The sequence below is a fragment of the Theropithecus gelada genome, chromosome 6, assembly GCF_003255815.1.
Source record: "Theropithecus gelada isolate Dixy chromosome 6, Tgel_1.0, whole genome shotgun sequence".
Taxonomy (NCBI): Eukaryota; Metazoa; Chordata; class Mammalia; order Primates; family Cercopithecidae; genus Theropithecus; species Theropithecus gelada.
The window spans coordinates 34,602,999-34,620,124 of NC_037673.1; the positions used below are offsets into that span (position 1 = coordinate 34,602,999).

General features: G+C 41.8%; 1 protein-coding gene across 3 annotated transcripts in view; it reads right to left on the reverse strand.

Annotated features, from left to right (window-relative positions):
- The window catches only part of AGXT2 (alanine--glyoxylate aminotransferase 2), a 42,885-nt gene extending 26,170 nt beyond the window's left edge, over positions 1–16,715 (reverse strand). For 2 of the 3 annotated variants that reach the window (XM_025388370.1, XM_025388368.1), the window contains exons 1-7: positions 16,571–16,658; positions 9,638–9,726; positions 8,379–8,563; positions 5,999–6,122; positions 4,280–4,374; positions 2,522–2,615; positions 1,806–1,899 (exon numbers count right to left, since the gene is read on the reverse strand). In XM_025388370.1, the coding sequence (XP_025244155.1) occupies positions 1,806–1,899; positions 2,522–2,615; positions 4,280–4,374; positions 5,999–6,122; positions 8,379–8,563; positions 9,638–9,726; positions 16,571–16,658 (769 nt within the window). Of the gene's footprint in view, positions 1–1,805; positions 1,900–2,521; positions 2,616–4,279; positions 4,375–5,998; positions 6,123–8,378; positions 8,564–9,637; positions 9,727–16,570 lie in introns of all 3 variants that reach the window. The other variant, XM_025388369.1, reaches the window with a different exon arrangement.
- Positions 16,716–17,126: the final 411 nt, after the last annotated feature.

The following is a 17,126-nucleotide window of genomic DNA, read 5'->3' on the forward strand; positions in this document are numbered from 1 at the left end:
TGGCTTTACCAGCTATTGCTGTGGTCTGGTTTTCTCTACATAAACTCTCTATGCTTTATCTCATGAAGTGCTGTGATGGCGTTGGCAGCAGCCAGATATTGCTGTCTCTGTTTTACAAATGAGAAAACTGAAGCAAAAGGGGAAGCTTTTGCTCATAGCCGAACCATGCCAGAGCTGAGAGTGGAATCTATCTCTTGACTTCATGCAACTCCTCAGTCCTGGCCTGCAGGACAGGAATGATTTTTCAGCTTGGGTTTATCTTGACAGCACATCAGTGTGGATGAGGATAGCTATAGGAATTGGGAGCACTGGTTTTGGAGTCAAAAGACCTGGGGTCAAATCTTAGCCCTCCAGTCTCCTCTGTGTGAATCTGGCTTTCCTCATGTTTAAAGTGAAGAGTTTGATTTATAACTTTATAGCTTTACATTTCCTTCTGGTTTTAAATTCCGTGAGCGTGACATCTTGTCTTGTTCCAGTACTTACTTTTTCATTCTCTTACCTCCATTTTGCTGTTATGTCATCTGAATTTTAAGACGACGGTGAATTTTCTTCCTTTCAGAGCTGGTTTTTAAGACTTCTGTTTTGTATTTTTCCTCTCAACCCAGTGATTCATACTATTCCATTAAAAATCACTGGGCTGAAGCTTTTAGTTATTTCCTTCAGAGCTACTAAGGAGCAGCTATTCAAAAGGTTGCGATGACAAATCGGAGGCAGGGCTTGTTGATTAGCAAGGAACAGGTGATGTTTCCTGCCTCTTCTCCCTCCTATTAAGTATAGGTAAAGAATGCAAATAAAAATGTGATTGATAAATGGAAGTTCTCCTTCTGAGAAAGCCTTTGAAACTTTTGCCAGGGTTGTCAGCAGCCTGAAGGAAGGGCAGCCTTGTGTTTTGTTTGACAGATGCTCTCATTTTAGCTGGCAGTCCCTGGAGAAATTTTTGACTGGAGTTTTGAGATTCCCAAAAGCATTATTTTCCCTCCGTCCATTGGGATTGGTAAATAATCCCACCTATCTTGATTTCTTGGGTTTTCTTTTTTTTTTTTTTTGACGGAGTCTTGCCTTGCCACCTAGGCTGGAGTGCAGTGGTGTGATCTCAATTCACTGCAACCTCTGCCTCCCAGGTTCAAGTGATTCTTGAACCTCAGCCTCCTGAGTAGCTGGGATTATAGGTGCACACCACCACGCCTGGCTAATTTTTGTATTTCTAGTAGAGACAGGGTTTCACCATGTTGGCCAGGCTGGTCTCAAACTCCCGACCTCAGGTGATCTGCCCGCCTCGACCTCCCAAAGTGCTGGGATTATAGCCGTGAGCTACACACCCCGCCGGGGTTTGCTCTTTCATGCAGGCTGGAGTGCAGTGGCATAATCATGAATCACTGCAGCCTCAAATTCCTCAGCTCAAGTAATCCTCCCACCTCAGCCTCCCGAGTAGCTGGGACTACAGGCATGCCACCACGTCAAGCTTGTTTCATTTTAAAATTGACACCAGAGCTATTGCTATTATAATAGAGCTAATAGTATGCCTTGAATCAAGTACCAGCTGATAGTCATTTTTTTAAGCTTGGCTCTGATAGCATGAGATGCTTTTCCTACATGGCCAGACAGATGGTCTGAGAGTGAAGTGATAGCAGACCTAAGTGTTGATTCAATGAGGAATAACTTGGTTTCTTTCCAGTTTTGTTTCCTCTGGCTTTTCCCTTTTCCATGTTTTCAAATTCAATTGTTCCTTCAGGGATAGGTGTGCTTTTATTCGTGCCCTTTCCAACATCCAACCCTCCACTGGCCCCTCTCTTGCCCAGTCGGACCTGGTGCACAGCTGCACTTCCTGATTGTTTGCACTGGAGAATCTCGACAGTGGCTTCCTCCCCAAGGGCCACGAAAAACATCTGGACACATTGTCTGCAAATGACAAAAGAAGGAGTGTGGCCAAACATGAACACGAGACAGCCCATTTAGGCCGCCATCAAGACAAGAGGGCTTCTTAGTTTTCCTCCCTCATTCTTCCCCCACTTAAGATGAAAACTGAATAATCTGCTTTGCAGAGATAATTTTTTCTTAGAATCAGCTATGTGGGCACTCTAACAAGGAAACTGATTTCAATGTTAGCCTGGAAACAACTTGCTCAAGGGTGCAGTGGGTAAGGGCATCTGAAAGAATAAGAATAATTAGGTATCTGATTCTGATGCTGAAAAGGTGGGTATAGTAAGTGGGAACAGAAGGTGAGTACAGTGATGACTTCATAGAAATTTTGTGCATTCAAGATTCTCAGAGCTTTGCAGTTTACTTGATTTTATTTAAAAGCAAAATAAATTTTAAAACCCTGTCATTAATTATTACTCAGACTCGGAAGGCCTTTCTAATGGTGTCCTCAAGTGGTCTCCAATTCAATTAGGTCAAATTGAGCCCCTGATTAATGACAGGCTTTATATTAGTTTCTAATCCTTATACCAGGAAAACCTGATCAACTACTTCACATACCCAGCAGTCTTTAAAAAAACAAGAGAAAAATCTCCAAACTCACTGGTTGGCAACCTGTCCCACCAGGGAGTTCCATCTTGTAGGTCCCTACATTTGTCAAGCCAAGTGTGTAAGGACTGCATCCATGGTAGGCTCCTCTGCAGAGAAGAAACAACAGGAGGATTGAGTCAAGTTCCTGGTCCACTGAGTAGGACAAAAGAGAAAATCCAGGAAGGTCATGAAGATGAGATAGAACATCATTCACATCCACCTCTGATTTCTAAGAACACATCTAAGCCTACGTCAGGTGAATGTACTTAATAGTGTTTTCTAACTGTTGTTAGAAAACATAGATTTGAAACTGTGAAAGGAGTTTTGGCGAACATTTGTCCAAGACCTCCAATCTTAGGACCTGCCCTACTCTATTACTCCATCATAATGAGACTCATCTTTTAGCAACATAACAGAAATTATGTGTTCAATGAATACCAGTCTTCGAAGTAGTCGCCTTGGGAAGCCAAATATTTTTTCCTGTGATATACTTGTTGTTCAATATCTTTAGGGACTTACACACCTTATAAATTACCTTATTCTCCATCTAAGAAACATAGGTTTTGTTTCTTTTGAACCCGAAACAGTTATGTTTAGTATAAATGCTCCTGATCATCAGTGTCAGCTTCAAATGAGTTTTAACAATTTTCCATACCAAAATCACCTTTAAACAAGGATTTTGGACTATTAAGACTATTCAAAAGAATGGTTGTATTAGGTCAGTGCAAAAGTAATTGTGGTTTTTGCCATTACTTCTAATGGCAGAAATCTCAATCACTTTTGCACTGACCTAATATATCTTGAAAAAGGAGACACAATGTGTGTTGAACCCTGGTAGCACTGTGACTACTTAATACTTACCTGGACATACACATTCTGGAATGTTATTTAGGTAATACATTAATCACAATTCTTTATTGCCATATTCCTGATTCCTGTAATAACTGCATGCTCATTTGATATGGAATGTGCAGTATTGAATGTGCTATCATAAGGATTAAATAAAATCTTCTTTTGAATTCACACAGAAATTATGACCAGACAGGTTAAAAATGCCACTGTTTCTTCATTCCATCAACTTTTACCGTAAGTCATTCCTATCTTTTACATTAACTTTCAGGAGTCTGTTTAAATATGCTGTGTACGATTACCCAAGGAAGGTAACTGTGAGCACAATGCTTAGTTTTCTATTATTTTTAGTTCTAATATAGCCATTAAGGGTTTATTAATTAATCTGTTATCAGTGCTCAAAAGTCACTGGAAGAAGCAGAAATATACAGGGTTACATGTGCATCCTCTGAACTTAAGGAGAATAAAGGGTGAAAAACGGGTGCAGCTAGCCCTATGAAATAAGCGGACAGCTCCTTATCATAAGCAGAAATTAAAACGGGCCAGTATTTTTTGGTAGAGCCTTGATCTTCTAAGGTGGGGAACAGTCCTTTACTGCTTGATATACAGTGTGGTCCCTGCCACACCTTCAAAGTTAAAAAACTGTCATGTGGGTTTCTCTTTAATTCCATAGGAGGATCTATGACATAATGAGGACTTCAAGCTGTTTGTGACCAGTTGGGGCCCCCTCTCTTGTATAAGGCTAACTTGAATGCAGTTATCCTGTTATAAAATTCAATTGACCAATCCTTCCTTAAAACTTAACAATTAGAACAATATTCCCGAGAAAACCTCTCTCCCACTCCATGCTAATGTAAAGATACACATTAAGAATGGGGGTAAGTCAGTGTTCCTAAGGTTGAATATTCCAAGTGGTGATTACCTGAAAGAAATGATGTCTATGTTGTTTGAGTGCGCCCTGGCCATCAGCATGGCCAGCTCATTGGCTTCTGAGCCACTGTTCACCAAGAAAATGACCTAGAGAGGAAAGGAAGACATGTGGCCTCATAATTTATTTCCTTATTACCCATTCATTTAAAATTGCTGAAGGGCATGTGTCCAGCCCCTGAGTATTAAGGAGAGTTCCCTTCATATCAGCTCGGATTACCCAGCAGTTCCATCATTTAACCACGTATGGATTTCATAGCCCTTCCTCCAGTAGCCGCTAAGTGCTAGACGTACAAAAATGGCTAAGAGATTGTCTCCGCTGTGGAACATTCCGGGCTTTCATTGGCTTTATTTGATGGTCTGCAAAATGCCAAGAGAGGAGACTTGCTGAGGGGCACACAGCAGTGAGTAGCTGATAGATTCAAAGATTGGATTTCTTGGCTCCTGACCCTAACCCACTCACCTGATTCTAAAGGCTTGGAACAAGACAGGACCTCTGACCCTGCAACTCCAGGGGTTGTCCCAGCCTGACTGTGCTGTGTGTGTGAATGTTGAAAAAACAAGTAAACAAGCCGGGTGTGGTGGCTCAGGCCTATAATCCCAGCATTCTGGGAGGTTGAGGCGGGCAGATCACTTGAGGTCAGGAGTTTGAGACCAGCCTGGCCAGCACGGTGAAACCCCATCTCTAGTAAAAATACAAAAATTAGCCAGGTGTGGTGGCGGGCACCTGTAATCCCAGCTACTTGGGAGGCTGAGGTAGGAGAATCGCTTGAACCCAGGAGGCAGAGGTTGCAGTGAGCCGAGATTGCATTATTGCACTCCAGCCTGGGTGACAGAGTGAGATTCCATCTCAAAAAAAAAGAGAAAAAACAAGTAAACAAAAAATGCAGCTCAGCCTGGATGAAAGAACGGGGAGAATGAAAGCGAACTGTGCCCTCCAGACTCAGGGACTGGAAGACATGTGTTCGTGACTCTGCTGACTCTCTGCTTCTGCTCTTCCGTGAACATCTGGGGCTGAACTGAGGTTGCAGTTCTTCCAAGTTTCTTCATCTATTCTAGGTAATGTAGACAACATGGTAAAATAATAATAGCTAACACTCGAGACTAAGCGCTGTTCTAGGTTCTTCATATATATGAACTCATTTAATGCCTAAATGCAAATCTTGGTCAACATTTTAACATCTCAGTTAAGTTTAAAATATCAGTCATTTCAGATGCAGAAAAACAGCTCATGTAGAAAAAAATATCTAAGTGTATTTTAGACCAAATGAACCAAATAGCATTTATTTAAAATGGTTTCACTCTTTGTAAAAGAAATGCAAATAACTTTGCAGAAAGGCTAAGGAGCAATGAGATAAAAACCTCTTGAGGACATAGATGAGAACATCAGCAGGCCTATGGCTCCCGGGAAATGATTTCTGCAAAGATATGGTGAGGAGAGCAACCAAAGAGAGACAGAGGCTCAGAGGTGACACAAGGGAACACTGGCTTGTTTCACCAGCAATTCATAAATTCCCTTCTGTCTGATTGCTTTCAGATGTAGCCATCAGATCACCACTACAGATGTTCAATGCATAGACTAGATTTCCTGCCCATGTTCCTGCTTCCTAGGGCAGCTCCCCTGGAATCATAAGACTCCTGTCCCTTTGAGCTGGGAGCATCGTACCTTTTTTTCTCCCCATGAAATTCAGCTCCTGTAGGAAGAGCATTGTACCTTAAGAGGCTCAGGAAGAAGTGCGGCAAGCTTCTCTGCATATTCGTGCATTGGAGGGTGGAAGAAGACAGTGCTTGTATGCCACAGGCGGCCGAGTTGCTTTTGTGCCACTGCGTTCACTTTCCTGGATAAGCAGTAGAGCAGTTACCTGCACTGCGTGTCACGCCCCTCCTGCACACACACTGGCCATTGGACCCGAACATACTGTTTTTTCTCAAAGAGTTTCAAGAGGCAGATTTTATTTACACGTGAGAATAAACTCCTTTAACCCCTACGGGTGTCCAGAAATGGGACGTGTTGCCTCAAAAGGTAATGAATTCCTCTCCAAGAGCAGGGTTCAAAAGAAGACTCAATGATTACGGGGATTTTAGAAAAGAAATACCTAGTTTAGGAGGAAGTTTGGGTTTAGAATTTCTTCTAACTATGCTCTCTTATTAGCCATCCTTTGAAGAGTTTGGAAAAAAAGATGACTAGTTGTAAGCCTGAGTCCTTTCCATTTTGTTTTTCTAAAGAAGAATAGATTCATCAAGCACACGTATGCAAGATCAATAGTTCTTCCCTCCCTTCCTTCCTTCCTCTCTTTCTCCCTTCCTCCCCTCCTTCTTTCTTTCTTAAGGGATGGGTTCTCACTATGTTGCCTAGGCTGGAGTGTGGCGGCTATTCACAGGCACAATCATAGTGCACTGCAATCTCCAATTCCTGGGCTCAAGAGATCCTCCTGTCTCAACCTCCCAAGTAGCTGGGACTACAGGTGCATGCTACCACGTCCGACTAAGATTAACAGTTTTTCTGCAGGGAGATTCTAATATCTGAGTCTGAACAGGGGTTAGTGTGGATGAACATTTTGTAACTATAAAGCCACATTCTTTGAAGGATTGGGCCAACCTTACAGGATTAGAAGTTTCATACTGAGAGATAATAGGGACTAAGGATGATAGATTTGTGGAACCTGACTTAGCTTTGAAAACACAAGCCAAGATGTCTGAACTTGCTGTAAAGGACATTAATTGCTAAAGTTTGTTACATACCAATTTTATTTGTTATTAATATCTTTCACATCAGAAAAAATCAATCCAGTGGGTAAATATTTTGAGAAATATCAGATTATACAGATGTCTTTACTATAGGACATTTAGTACCTGTAATAGACTAGTGTACACTGTTTCTCTTCAGAAAGGAGAAATAGTTTAAAGTGTTTCCCAAACTTATTTTCTCATGGGACCCTTTTCCACGAAAACTCCTGTGATCAATGTTCCATGAAACTCACTTTAGAAAATTGTGGAGTATCAGTAAATTCTTGAAAAGAAGAGATACTTGACAAAAACATTGTTTAGTAAAATAAATGAAAGTCACAAGAGGGGTAAAATAGATGGCTTCCCATTTCCAGGGAAGACTGTCAATGTTATTGGGAAGATTCAATGAGAATGTTTGAACTTATTTTCTATTCCATTTTCTCTACTTCTTTTGTGTATATTTGTCCTACGTTTGAAATTGCATCTGACATTTATTTTGGATACTTCTCGTGACTTTGCATGGGACTAGGGCCTCCTGATCATGAAAGAGGGTAGGAGAAGTGAAGGGGAGGAAAAGATAAGGGCTGGAACCCTGAGGCACACTCACTTCTCACCTCCTGACAGCTGTGTGAGGGGGAACTCTTGGCCTCCTGCTTTGACAGAAGGTCCCACACCTATTCAGTTTATTTTAGACTTGCTGCTTTATTGCTTTCCCCTAACTTAGTGTGAGGTTGCATTGGTCAGATTATTAAAGGAAAGAGAGAACAAACATGAAATGAGAGCACTGCATGGAAACCAAGAATGCTCCAAGGGTATCTGTGTGGGCGAGTGTACCGTCATCACTGCAGATAATCTCTAGATTAATTGATCCATACATTTCCAGGTAAATTTCCAGCTAGAATTGCATATGTCTCTTATCATTCTTCTCTTCCTCTTCCATCTCTCAGAGGCCATGAGAAAGATTCCCCAGGCTAGAAGCTATTTCTCATCTCTCATCATCCCTCGCCTGACAAGCCTGTCATGTGTTTCTCTGAGAGCCGCCTGCCTTTCCCTTCCCTTCCTTTCCCTGAATGCACCCCTGTCTTTGGAAAGCTGTTGCTAATGAGAAACACACAGCAAGACTCCAGTCATGTGGTACATGCCACACTACATGTGACATGAGAATAACAAAATCTTGCATTGTCAAGAAAAGGAAAAGTAGAGTGTCAAGATTTTGTTCTCAGGAAATAGCAGGGAGTATGTCAGCCACAATCTGTCATAGATATTTTTTAACCAAGATAAGCAAATCAAGAGTTCGGAATCACTAGCATAATTGTTTTCCATGCATTCTTTTGCAACAAAAATCCCCAGATTTTAAGGATACTCACGGGTGGCAGTGGCCAACACTGACAGTAACAATCCCGGAAAAGAAATCCAGGTATCTGTTTCCCTCAGCATCAAAGAGCCACTCCATGTGCCCCTGGTGGAGCAGCAGGGGTTTCTGGAAATACGCCGTCACCACAGGAGAAAGGTGTTCCTTGTGGATTTCCAGGACACGGTTGTAGCCAAGGGACTGTAGATAAACAAAATTTAAACCCACACACTTCTTAGAAGGTCAATGGTAGTCAATCTATGAGTAATAGTGCCCAGTCTCTCTAGTGGATGGAGCAGAGGGCTGCTAGCCTGTAGAAGCTCAAAAGTGGGTGTACTTACCCAATATCATCCTTGTAAGAAATTAAAGCCTTTTCTTTTAAGGAAGTGAATTATTATTTGTAGGCTTTCAATCTCTCTCTAGAAAAGGGCTGGAATTTCTACCTATCAATGAAAAGCCTTGGCTTTGAGTTGATTTTAACTATGAAAAAAATAGACTTTGGAAGTAAATATCTGAACTAATAAGCAATTAGTCTGAACTAATAAGTCATTTTTGTTGTGGTAGTGTTTTAAAAAATAAAAATGCAATGAAGTGCTAGTCATGTTTGTATCTTTAATTATAAAATAGCTCTCCTGTATTTCTCTTCTTTGTGGATCCCTCATGAGTACCTATTGATTCTACAATTTCTAACCTGTAAGTATCATGTAGAATAAAGGAGTTGCTGTGTGTGTGTGCATGCACATGTGCATGCATGAGAGAGAGAGAGAGAGTGAAAGAAAGAAAGAAAGAAGAAAAGAAACAGACAGAAAGAAAGAGAGAGAAAGTGAGAGAGAAAATGCCAGTTCAATCTTTATTAGCCTGAGAACAAAAATATAACTATAATTTTGGCTGGAGGGCTCAGGAAGGTCAGATGGCCACATGAGTCAGTTAAAACAGGAGCAACATTTACTTTAAAGCCAATGTGTGCCATCACATTTGTGATGTGTGTGTATCTCCCTGCAATACATATATTAATTATCATGTATAGTGTGTTTCATGTACTGTCTTTGCCTCTGTCTCTGTCTCTATCTCTCACACATGGACACCAATTTATATACTAGCATTAAGGGAGTAAGAGGGTTTCAGATGCTTCCAATGACTTAGAGGTACAATATCTGGAATGAGATAGATTAGTGGCAAGCAGGGCTATTTTTGTGTCATTCTTAAGGAAACAATCAACTGAGACCTCCCCAGAGAAACTACCTCTTTGAGTGTTCTTAAAGCCCTGAATCTTACCTGGTATCTTTCAGGTATAAAGTCACATGGAGGCATTCTGGGCCTTGTATGAAGACTGAGCTTGGTTACTGATGTCCAGGAAGCACCTACCAAAAGTGAAGTGAGTTAGAATCCTCAACTAAGCATGACATAGGTCTGTTGGTGAAAGTCACCTGTAGTTATCCAAATAAAACTGCTTAGACAATTTTGTTTATTTCTTAGTTAAAAAATCATGTAAATCAGCTTTTAGTTTGGATTTAAAAACTGAGTATCTCAATAATGAGTTTTCTGGAGGAAAAAAAAGATAGTTCTTCTCAAATCTAGTCTGGAAAAACAATCTACTGCAGTCCCTCGCAAGCTTGGGAAGCTCAGTTTAGGCAAACTGTCCGTGTTACCCTCATCATGCTGATTCTCTCATCAGTAGACAAAACTTCTGCCAGTGTGATGTGTTGTTGGAGTCCATCCTCTGTTAATAGAGGTGCTTTTTAGGCTTCAAGCTGCCTAGTGCCTGAATTCTAGTGTTTAGTCAGTGCCTGGTACCTGGTTAGCTGTCAGTACACATGGAATTAATGACTGTTGACTATTCGTATAGGGAACGAGGAGAGAGGCAGGTGTTAGGCAATACATTAGACTAATAAACACAGGCAAATAGACCCAGAAGACAAAACCTCCCCCACTCCCAAAAAAACTGCCAACACAAGACTGTGACAAAACAGGGATAAGCTGAACCAGATTCATTAAATATTTGGAGCTAGGAGGGACCTTACATTTGTGTGTGAGTGTGTGTGTGCGTGTGTGTCAAAATGCATACTTTATAGATAAGGAAACCAGCGTAAAGTGGTAAATTAATCTGTTTAAGGCTATCAAGCTAGTTAGGTGAAGAACGAGAACAAAACTCCTCTGGCTTCTAGCCCAGTGGTCTGTTTTGCTCATTCCTCAGCCATTTCCACCCTTCCCTGACAGCACAGATTTTGGCCCCTCTGCAGCAGTGGGATGGAATAATGGAATCAGAACGTTAGAGCTGGAAGAAGTTTCTAGAGAACTTGTAAGTACTCCTAGGAAAGATGCTTCTAATTTTGAAGACTAAAGGTCAACATTAAGATAATTTTACAGGTGGAGAGAGCTGAGGAAATTATGTCTCTTTCTCAGCATGAAGGTTTGAATGCAAGAAAAAAATGTTAGTGTTTTGTGTGGCTATGAAGTCACAGTCCTGAGAAACATAATGAACAATTGTGTTTTTAAATGAAGATGGAAAGTAACAGCTCTGAATATACCTTCTTTCAAAGAGACCCCATTCATTTTTCTGCTCTAAGTAATCACTAATGTCATTAATTTGCTCTTACTTTAAAAGCAAGTGACTTTTGATTTTCCATGCATAGAAAGGACCAAAAAATTCGATAGCTTCAGTTTTCTGAGAATTTCACCTTTTAAAAAGCTTTTCATTGTGTCTCTCTGCATTAGTTATGCTTCTGAGATGGAACAAAAATTCTAAGTATTTCTAAGAATTCAAAAATCCTTTCGTTTCTTCAGTCTCATTTTTCTGTCTGCAAAATTGGAGTTGCCCATTGAGGAGGTTGTAGGTTCTCTTGACTCCAGGGTTATAGGATTTATGAAAGTAGGCTAGAGGGGGAAGGGAGTTGGAGAGAAAGACTTGATAAGGAAAAGCTTGAATTTTAAACAGTCAAGGCAGGTTTATTTATTCATTTATTCACAGAAGTGATAAGCATATGATGGTGGAGTGAGGGCTTCAAATGAAATACATGAAATTCTGCAAGGAAGAAAGAAGAGGAAGAAAGAGAAGAAGGGAGAAAGGAAGAAGAAAGAGGAAGGAAGAAATAGAGACAGAGAGTAACGAGCAAGTAGGAGAAATATAATAGGAGTCAGTAAGTGAAATAAATCTGGATAATACCTCCAAATCTATTGACTGTCATATCACCCCTCTTAATAAATAACTAAAACTCAAAAATAATAGTAATAATGTTGATATTTGATGGACAGAAAGAAATAAAACTGCCTTGGTTTTTATTATTTGCCAGAAAAAAATTAAAATCTAATTATCTAGATAATTGCATGCATTCTTTATTCAAAATAACCCGGGTTTTGAGGATGATGTAAGAGTTGAGGGTTCATAAAGCTTTCTGGGGCTCCTGGAGATTGTGTATGTGTGTATATGCATATGCATACCTGTATGTGTGTGTGTGTGTGTGTGTGTGTGTGTGAGAGAGAGAGAGAGAGAGACGGAGGTAGAGGGGAAGGAATGAATGAGATTAGGATTAATAAAACTATATCCAAGGTCTATTTGTGAGTAGGTATTTGTTTTGTTTTGTTTTGTTTTGTCTTATTGTTTTAACTAATCGGATAGTGTCTTTTTAGGCTAAACAGATGACAACTAATGATTTTCATCCAATTCACCAATTTTCACTTCAATTCACATGAGCAACTCAAGACATTGAAAGATGGAATTCAATTTGGAGAACAGCATCGCTTTTGCATAATAAATGCCAAGTGGGTAACTACCAAGCTTTCATTTCCCAGCTGCCCAATTCTCACAGAGTTCTATAGCTTACAGGTCACCATAACTTTGTTTTCTTTCCCCAAAATCATGATGTCAAATGACAAAAACTGTTGGGCAAAGTAAGTGAGAAAAATCAATTTTTTTTGGCATTTGGAAACTCTTGGGAAAATTCTCTTTGTAATGATAAAGAGTTTTTCAGTATTCATAGCCAGTTTTCAGCCCAGAGGGAGTATTTATTAAGGGCTTCCTCACCCTTTAAAATGAAAAATAGATTCTAAAATATTTGAAAATATGCAGTGGACACAGTGTGATTTATTAAAATGCTAATTATTATTATTATTATTGAGACAGAGTCTGGCTCTGTTGCCCAATGCTCATATAATGTGCTAAAATAACAACATGCTATCTCAGCTGCGATAATTTTAAAAATCAAAGGAAAGCATTCAAAATAAAGTATGGCTTTAATTTACAGATGCCCAGGGATGATTTCCTTTTTTTCCTTTTTTGAGACAAGGTCTCCCTCTGTCAAACAGGCTGGAGTACAGTGGTATGATCATGGCTTACTGTAGCCTCGACATCCCAGGCTCAAACAATTCTCCCACCTCAGCCTCTTGAGTAGCTGGAACCATAAGTACATGCCACCATGCCCAGCTATTTTCCTTTTTCTACTTTTAATAGACATGGAGTCTTACATGGAGTGCAGTGGTGGAATCTCTGCTCATTGCAACCTGTACCTCCCAGGCTCAAGCAGTCCTCCTATCTCAGCCTCCCTAGTAGCTGGGACCACAGGTGCATGCCACCACACCCGGCTAATGTTTTGTATTTTTAGTAGAGACCGGGTTTCTCCAGGTTGCCCAGGCTGGTCTCGAACTCCTGAGCTCAAGTCATCTGTCTGCCTTGGCCTCCGGAAGTGTTGTGATTACAGGCATGAACCACTGAGCCTGGCCCCAAATGCCAATTCTATCTCATTTCTGTATAGCATCTTAGGTAACTTGAAAAAAACCTTGTCACATTTGGAATCTCATTTAATACTTAGGATAGCCAACGAGTTAGAAAAGGAAGATTTCATCCTCCATCCACCTTAGGGTGGAGTCAGTGACAGATGGAATTTGAGGCCTTGGCAATTTCGAAGTCCCTCACTAACGTCGAGGGTTTGAGACACCGCCTCCCATGGAGGCCTGCTGAAGCTGTGTTGGTGTTTGGATGCCTGAGTGACAGTGTCTGGTCAGCAGAGAAACTTTTTCTCCTCTGCTTCCCTGTCCTGGAGCTGCCAGCTTGGAGACTCCAGAGTGGTCCTTTTTCCTTCACTCATGGGACTGCAGTCTGCAGGACACTGCCGAGGACCCTCGTCATTGCTGTTTGGTATCATCCAGCTCAGGACATGATCTCTCGCAGCCCTCTCTGTGGAGGTCCCCTCTGTCCCATGCATGCTCTGGGTGAAAGGATGATGGTGACGAGTGCCAGGTGCCTGCATCCCCCCAGCAAAGCTGCTAAGAGGCGGTTCCTACCAGATTTTACTCTACTCCTGCCTGGCCTTCCTTGGTTTCTTTGCGTGTGGGGTCCTGTCCACCTCCTCAGCCTCCTGTCCATTCTTTCAGCCGCCCTCCCTCCTTGCCTCCATTCCTTCATACCCTTCCAGTATATGCCCTTTTGCTGAAGCCAAACAGGGGCAGTGGTGTCTGTCCACAAGCGAGAGCGCTGCTCGATTCCTGGTTCTGAGGTGAGTGGGTCTTCCTTCTGCATGTTTGGGAGTAGTCATTCTCTGTGATCACCCTCCCTGGCCCTTGGCATGTGTTAAATCAGTTCTGACTGTGGCGAGGCTGCCTGGAGCGGTGCACATGGGAGGCCCCCCTTTAGAGTAAATTTTGAATGTTTTCTTAAAATAGCCTTGGCAGGAATGGAGAAACATCTCAGCTAGAAATGGATTACTTTTTGTGCCCCCCTTCCTTTGTGGGAGAGCAGGCGTATATTAGGAAATTGCTACGGGGAGCACATACCTCAGCCACCTGCAAATGTTATACATTTCACAGTCATCAGCTAATTGTAGGAAAGAATGCCCCACTGAGATATTTCTCCACACTTTTGTACTGAAAGCAAATTGCTTCCATAACTTTGCATACAGTTAGCCCAAAGTGATTGTGCATATCAAAACGCAAACAAGGCTGGACATTTTAGGCATATGAATATTGTATAGTAACTATGTAGATACTATGCAAGAATTGTGACTTATTTATTTTTGCATATATAACAACACTTGAAACATGGTAATCTCCTTACCACAGCCCCTTCCCTTCTCCCCTCCCCCATTATATTTTTCTATTCCCTTTCCAGATTTGGTTTTATTCATGGTCTATTTCTCTACTGGATACATACATAAATACATACATACACACACACATATATATTTACATATTTACTTACTCGTTTATGTCCATCTCCTTCCTGAAATAGAGGGCAGGGGCTTTTTCTTGCCTATTGTGGCTAAGTCTGCAGCACTGGTGCATAATAGATGCTCATATATTTTGCCTGAATGTATATTTTGCATGTGGCAGGTGCTCCCGAAAGTGTATGTTCAGTGAGTGTGTGTTTAGATGAACAAGCACAAGCAAGCGTAGACCTAGGTAGAGTAGGTAAGAAAGTAGACATAAAAGTCCCAAAGGTTTTTGCAAGGCCAGGTAATGAGGATGGCATTCAGTCTAGGTGGTGTAGTTTTCAAAGACTGCTCCTTCGTAGTGTCCTTGCTGGGCCTATGGTAAGGCATCCCCAATGAGTTGATCAAGATCTCTAGGTACTAGGACTCACCTGCCCTGTCTAGGTTATCTGCTGCTCCACTGTGCAGCTACACAATGCTCAGAGGTTGGGGTAGGAGAGGGGAAGGGGCAGCCTAGGGCATTTCTCTTGCTAGGTCAGCAGCTGGTACTTTCAGCGTAATTTCCTCCTCACTGAGCATAAGACTGGGTATAATTTTACCTGCTTCTGAGAAAACGTTGGAGTTAAGTGATGTTCTGGCAAAAAACTCATGACCAAGGGAAAAGAGCAGTCCAAACAGGACTGGAAGACTGGGGGAGGATAGACAGGGCCTGGTAGAATCTCTCCGAGTTTGGAGTCAGATAGGCCTGGCTGTGAATCCCAAGTTGTCACTTACATTTTTCTGCCTTTGACCACATTTCTTAGATATTCCTTATTCCCCTGTCTCCTCATCTGTGGAATGAGATAATAGTACTCACTAACAAGTTTGGTTGAAGATAAAAGGACATAATGCGTTGAAAGCATCATGCATGTATCGAGTTTCAAAAAATTGCAATTTTCAGGAGGAAGAAAGCAAAGAGGAGAGGAAGGAAGGAGGGCGAAAGGGAAAGATGAGGAGAAAATGAAGACAAAGTTGGTCACAATGGGGAATGGAAAATGGTCCCCATACCTGTTTAGGGCCTGTGAAGCACAGGCACATAAATGTACAGACAGCTGCTTAATCTCATGTTTGCATGAGCGAATTTGCTGGGAAGGAAGTGGGGCTTTCGTGAAACAAGATCCATGTGAAAATCACAGGCACATAGGACATCACTCATAAAGCCACCAATGTCTGGTTACCCCACATCTCCTCATATTTCCTGTTCCTGCTGCAGAGAGGAGAGTTTGAGTGGTTGGGGAGGGCCTGGGGTTAAGTCCTGGCTTGGATGACTCTGGGTAAATCACAGCATTTGTTGGTAATTGAGACAATGGTCTCACTTCCTAGAGGCATGATGAAAATTCATGCAGATGCTTTATGTTTCTTAAAATAGTCATCCTAGCCAGGGGCAGTGGCTCAGGCCTGCAATCCGAGCACTTTGAAAGGCTGAAGTGAGAGGATTGTTTGAGCCCAGGAGTTCAAGACCAGCTTGGGCAGCACAGTAAAACCCCACATCTACAAAAAGTTAAAAAAGAAAAATAGCTAGGCATGGTGGCATGTGCCTATAGTTCCAGCTACTCAGGAGGCTGAGGTGGGAGAATTATTTGAGTCTGGGATGTCAAGGCTGCAGTGAACCATGATCACACTACTGTACTCCAACCTACGTGACAGAGGGAGACCCTGTCTCAAAAAAGAAAAAATAGAAATCATCCTTGGGCATCTGTAAGTTGAAGTCACACTTTATTTTGAATTGCTTTCCTTTGGTTTTTAAAAATATTGCAGCTGAGATAGCATGTCATTATGTTGAAAATAAGCATAGTCGGGTTTTATTATCCATGAATTTCATTTCAAAATAAAAGGGAGCTTTACAAAATATTGGCTATGAAAATGGGGCATCGACTCAGGGTGAGAACCTGTGTGTTAAAAACATGCCTCATCTCTAAGACCTCATCCAGGTCTAACATTCCAGAATCCCAGGCAGCAGCCTTCAGAGCTCAAGTCTTCCCCTCTCGCTGATCCTCAACCGACCCATGTCCCCCTGGTTTCCACTTACGGCTCAGGAAAGGACGCATCTCAAGGATCCTGGGAGCGGAGGTGACCAGGCACAAGGGTCTCAGCAAATGTCTCCAGACTAGAGTCATCTCTTCTACTCAGGAAGCAAACCCCCATGGAAGTAGGTAGGAGGTCGGGCTCTAACTGCTCACTATCCTTGCTGGACTTTGAGATTAAGGTGGGGAGGAGGCGCTAAAAGGGGAATCCTGGAGTGGTGACTGTCCATGGCTTCAGGCAAGCCCCAGAGCTCTCTATTGCTAGTAACAGTGCCTTCAAGGGGGGAGAAAAAGAGAGTGAGGAAAAGCGGTAGAGAGAGAGTGAAAGTAGGAGGGACAGAGAGAAGAGGAGAGAAAAGAAAGGAAAAGAAGAGAACAGAAGGGAAGAGGAAAGAAAGCAGGCAGATAAAGCAAAGGTCATCTGATGAGTTCTGTTAGTTTAGTATTCCATCGGGGTTTCATCTGGGTACACTTTTCTCTGCAGGAGGGTGGTGCTGGGTGTGGGAGAAGGATCAGGACATGGCTGAAGGGGTCAGAGACTGAGAAATGAGAGATGTGACT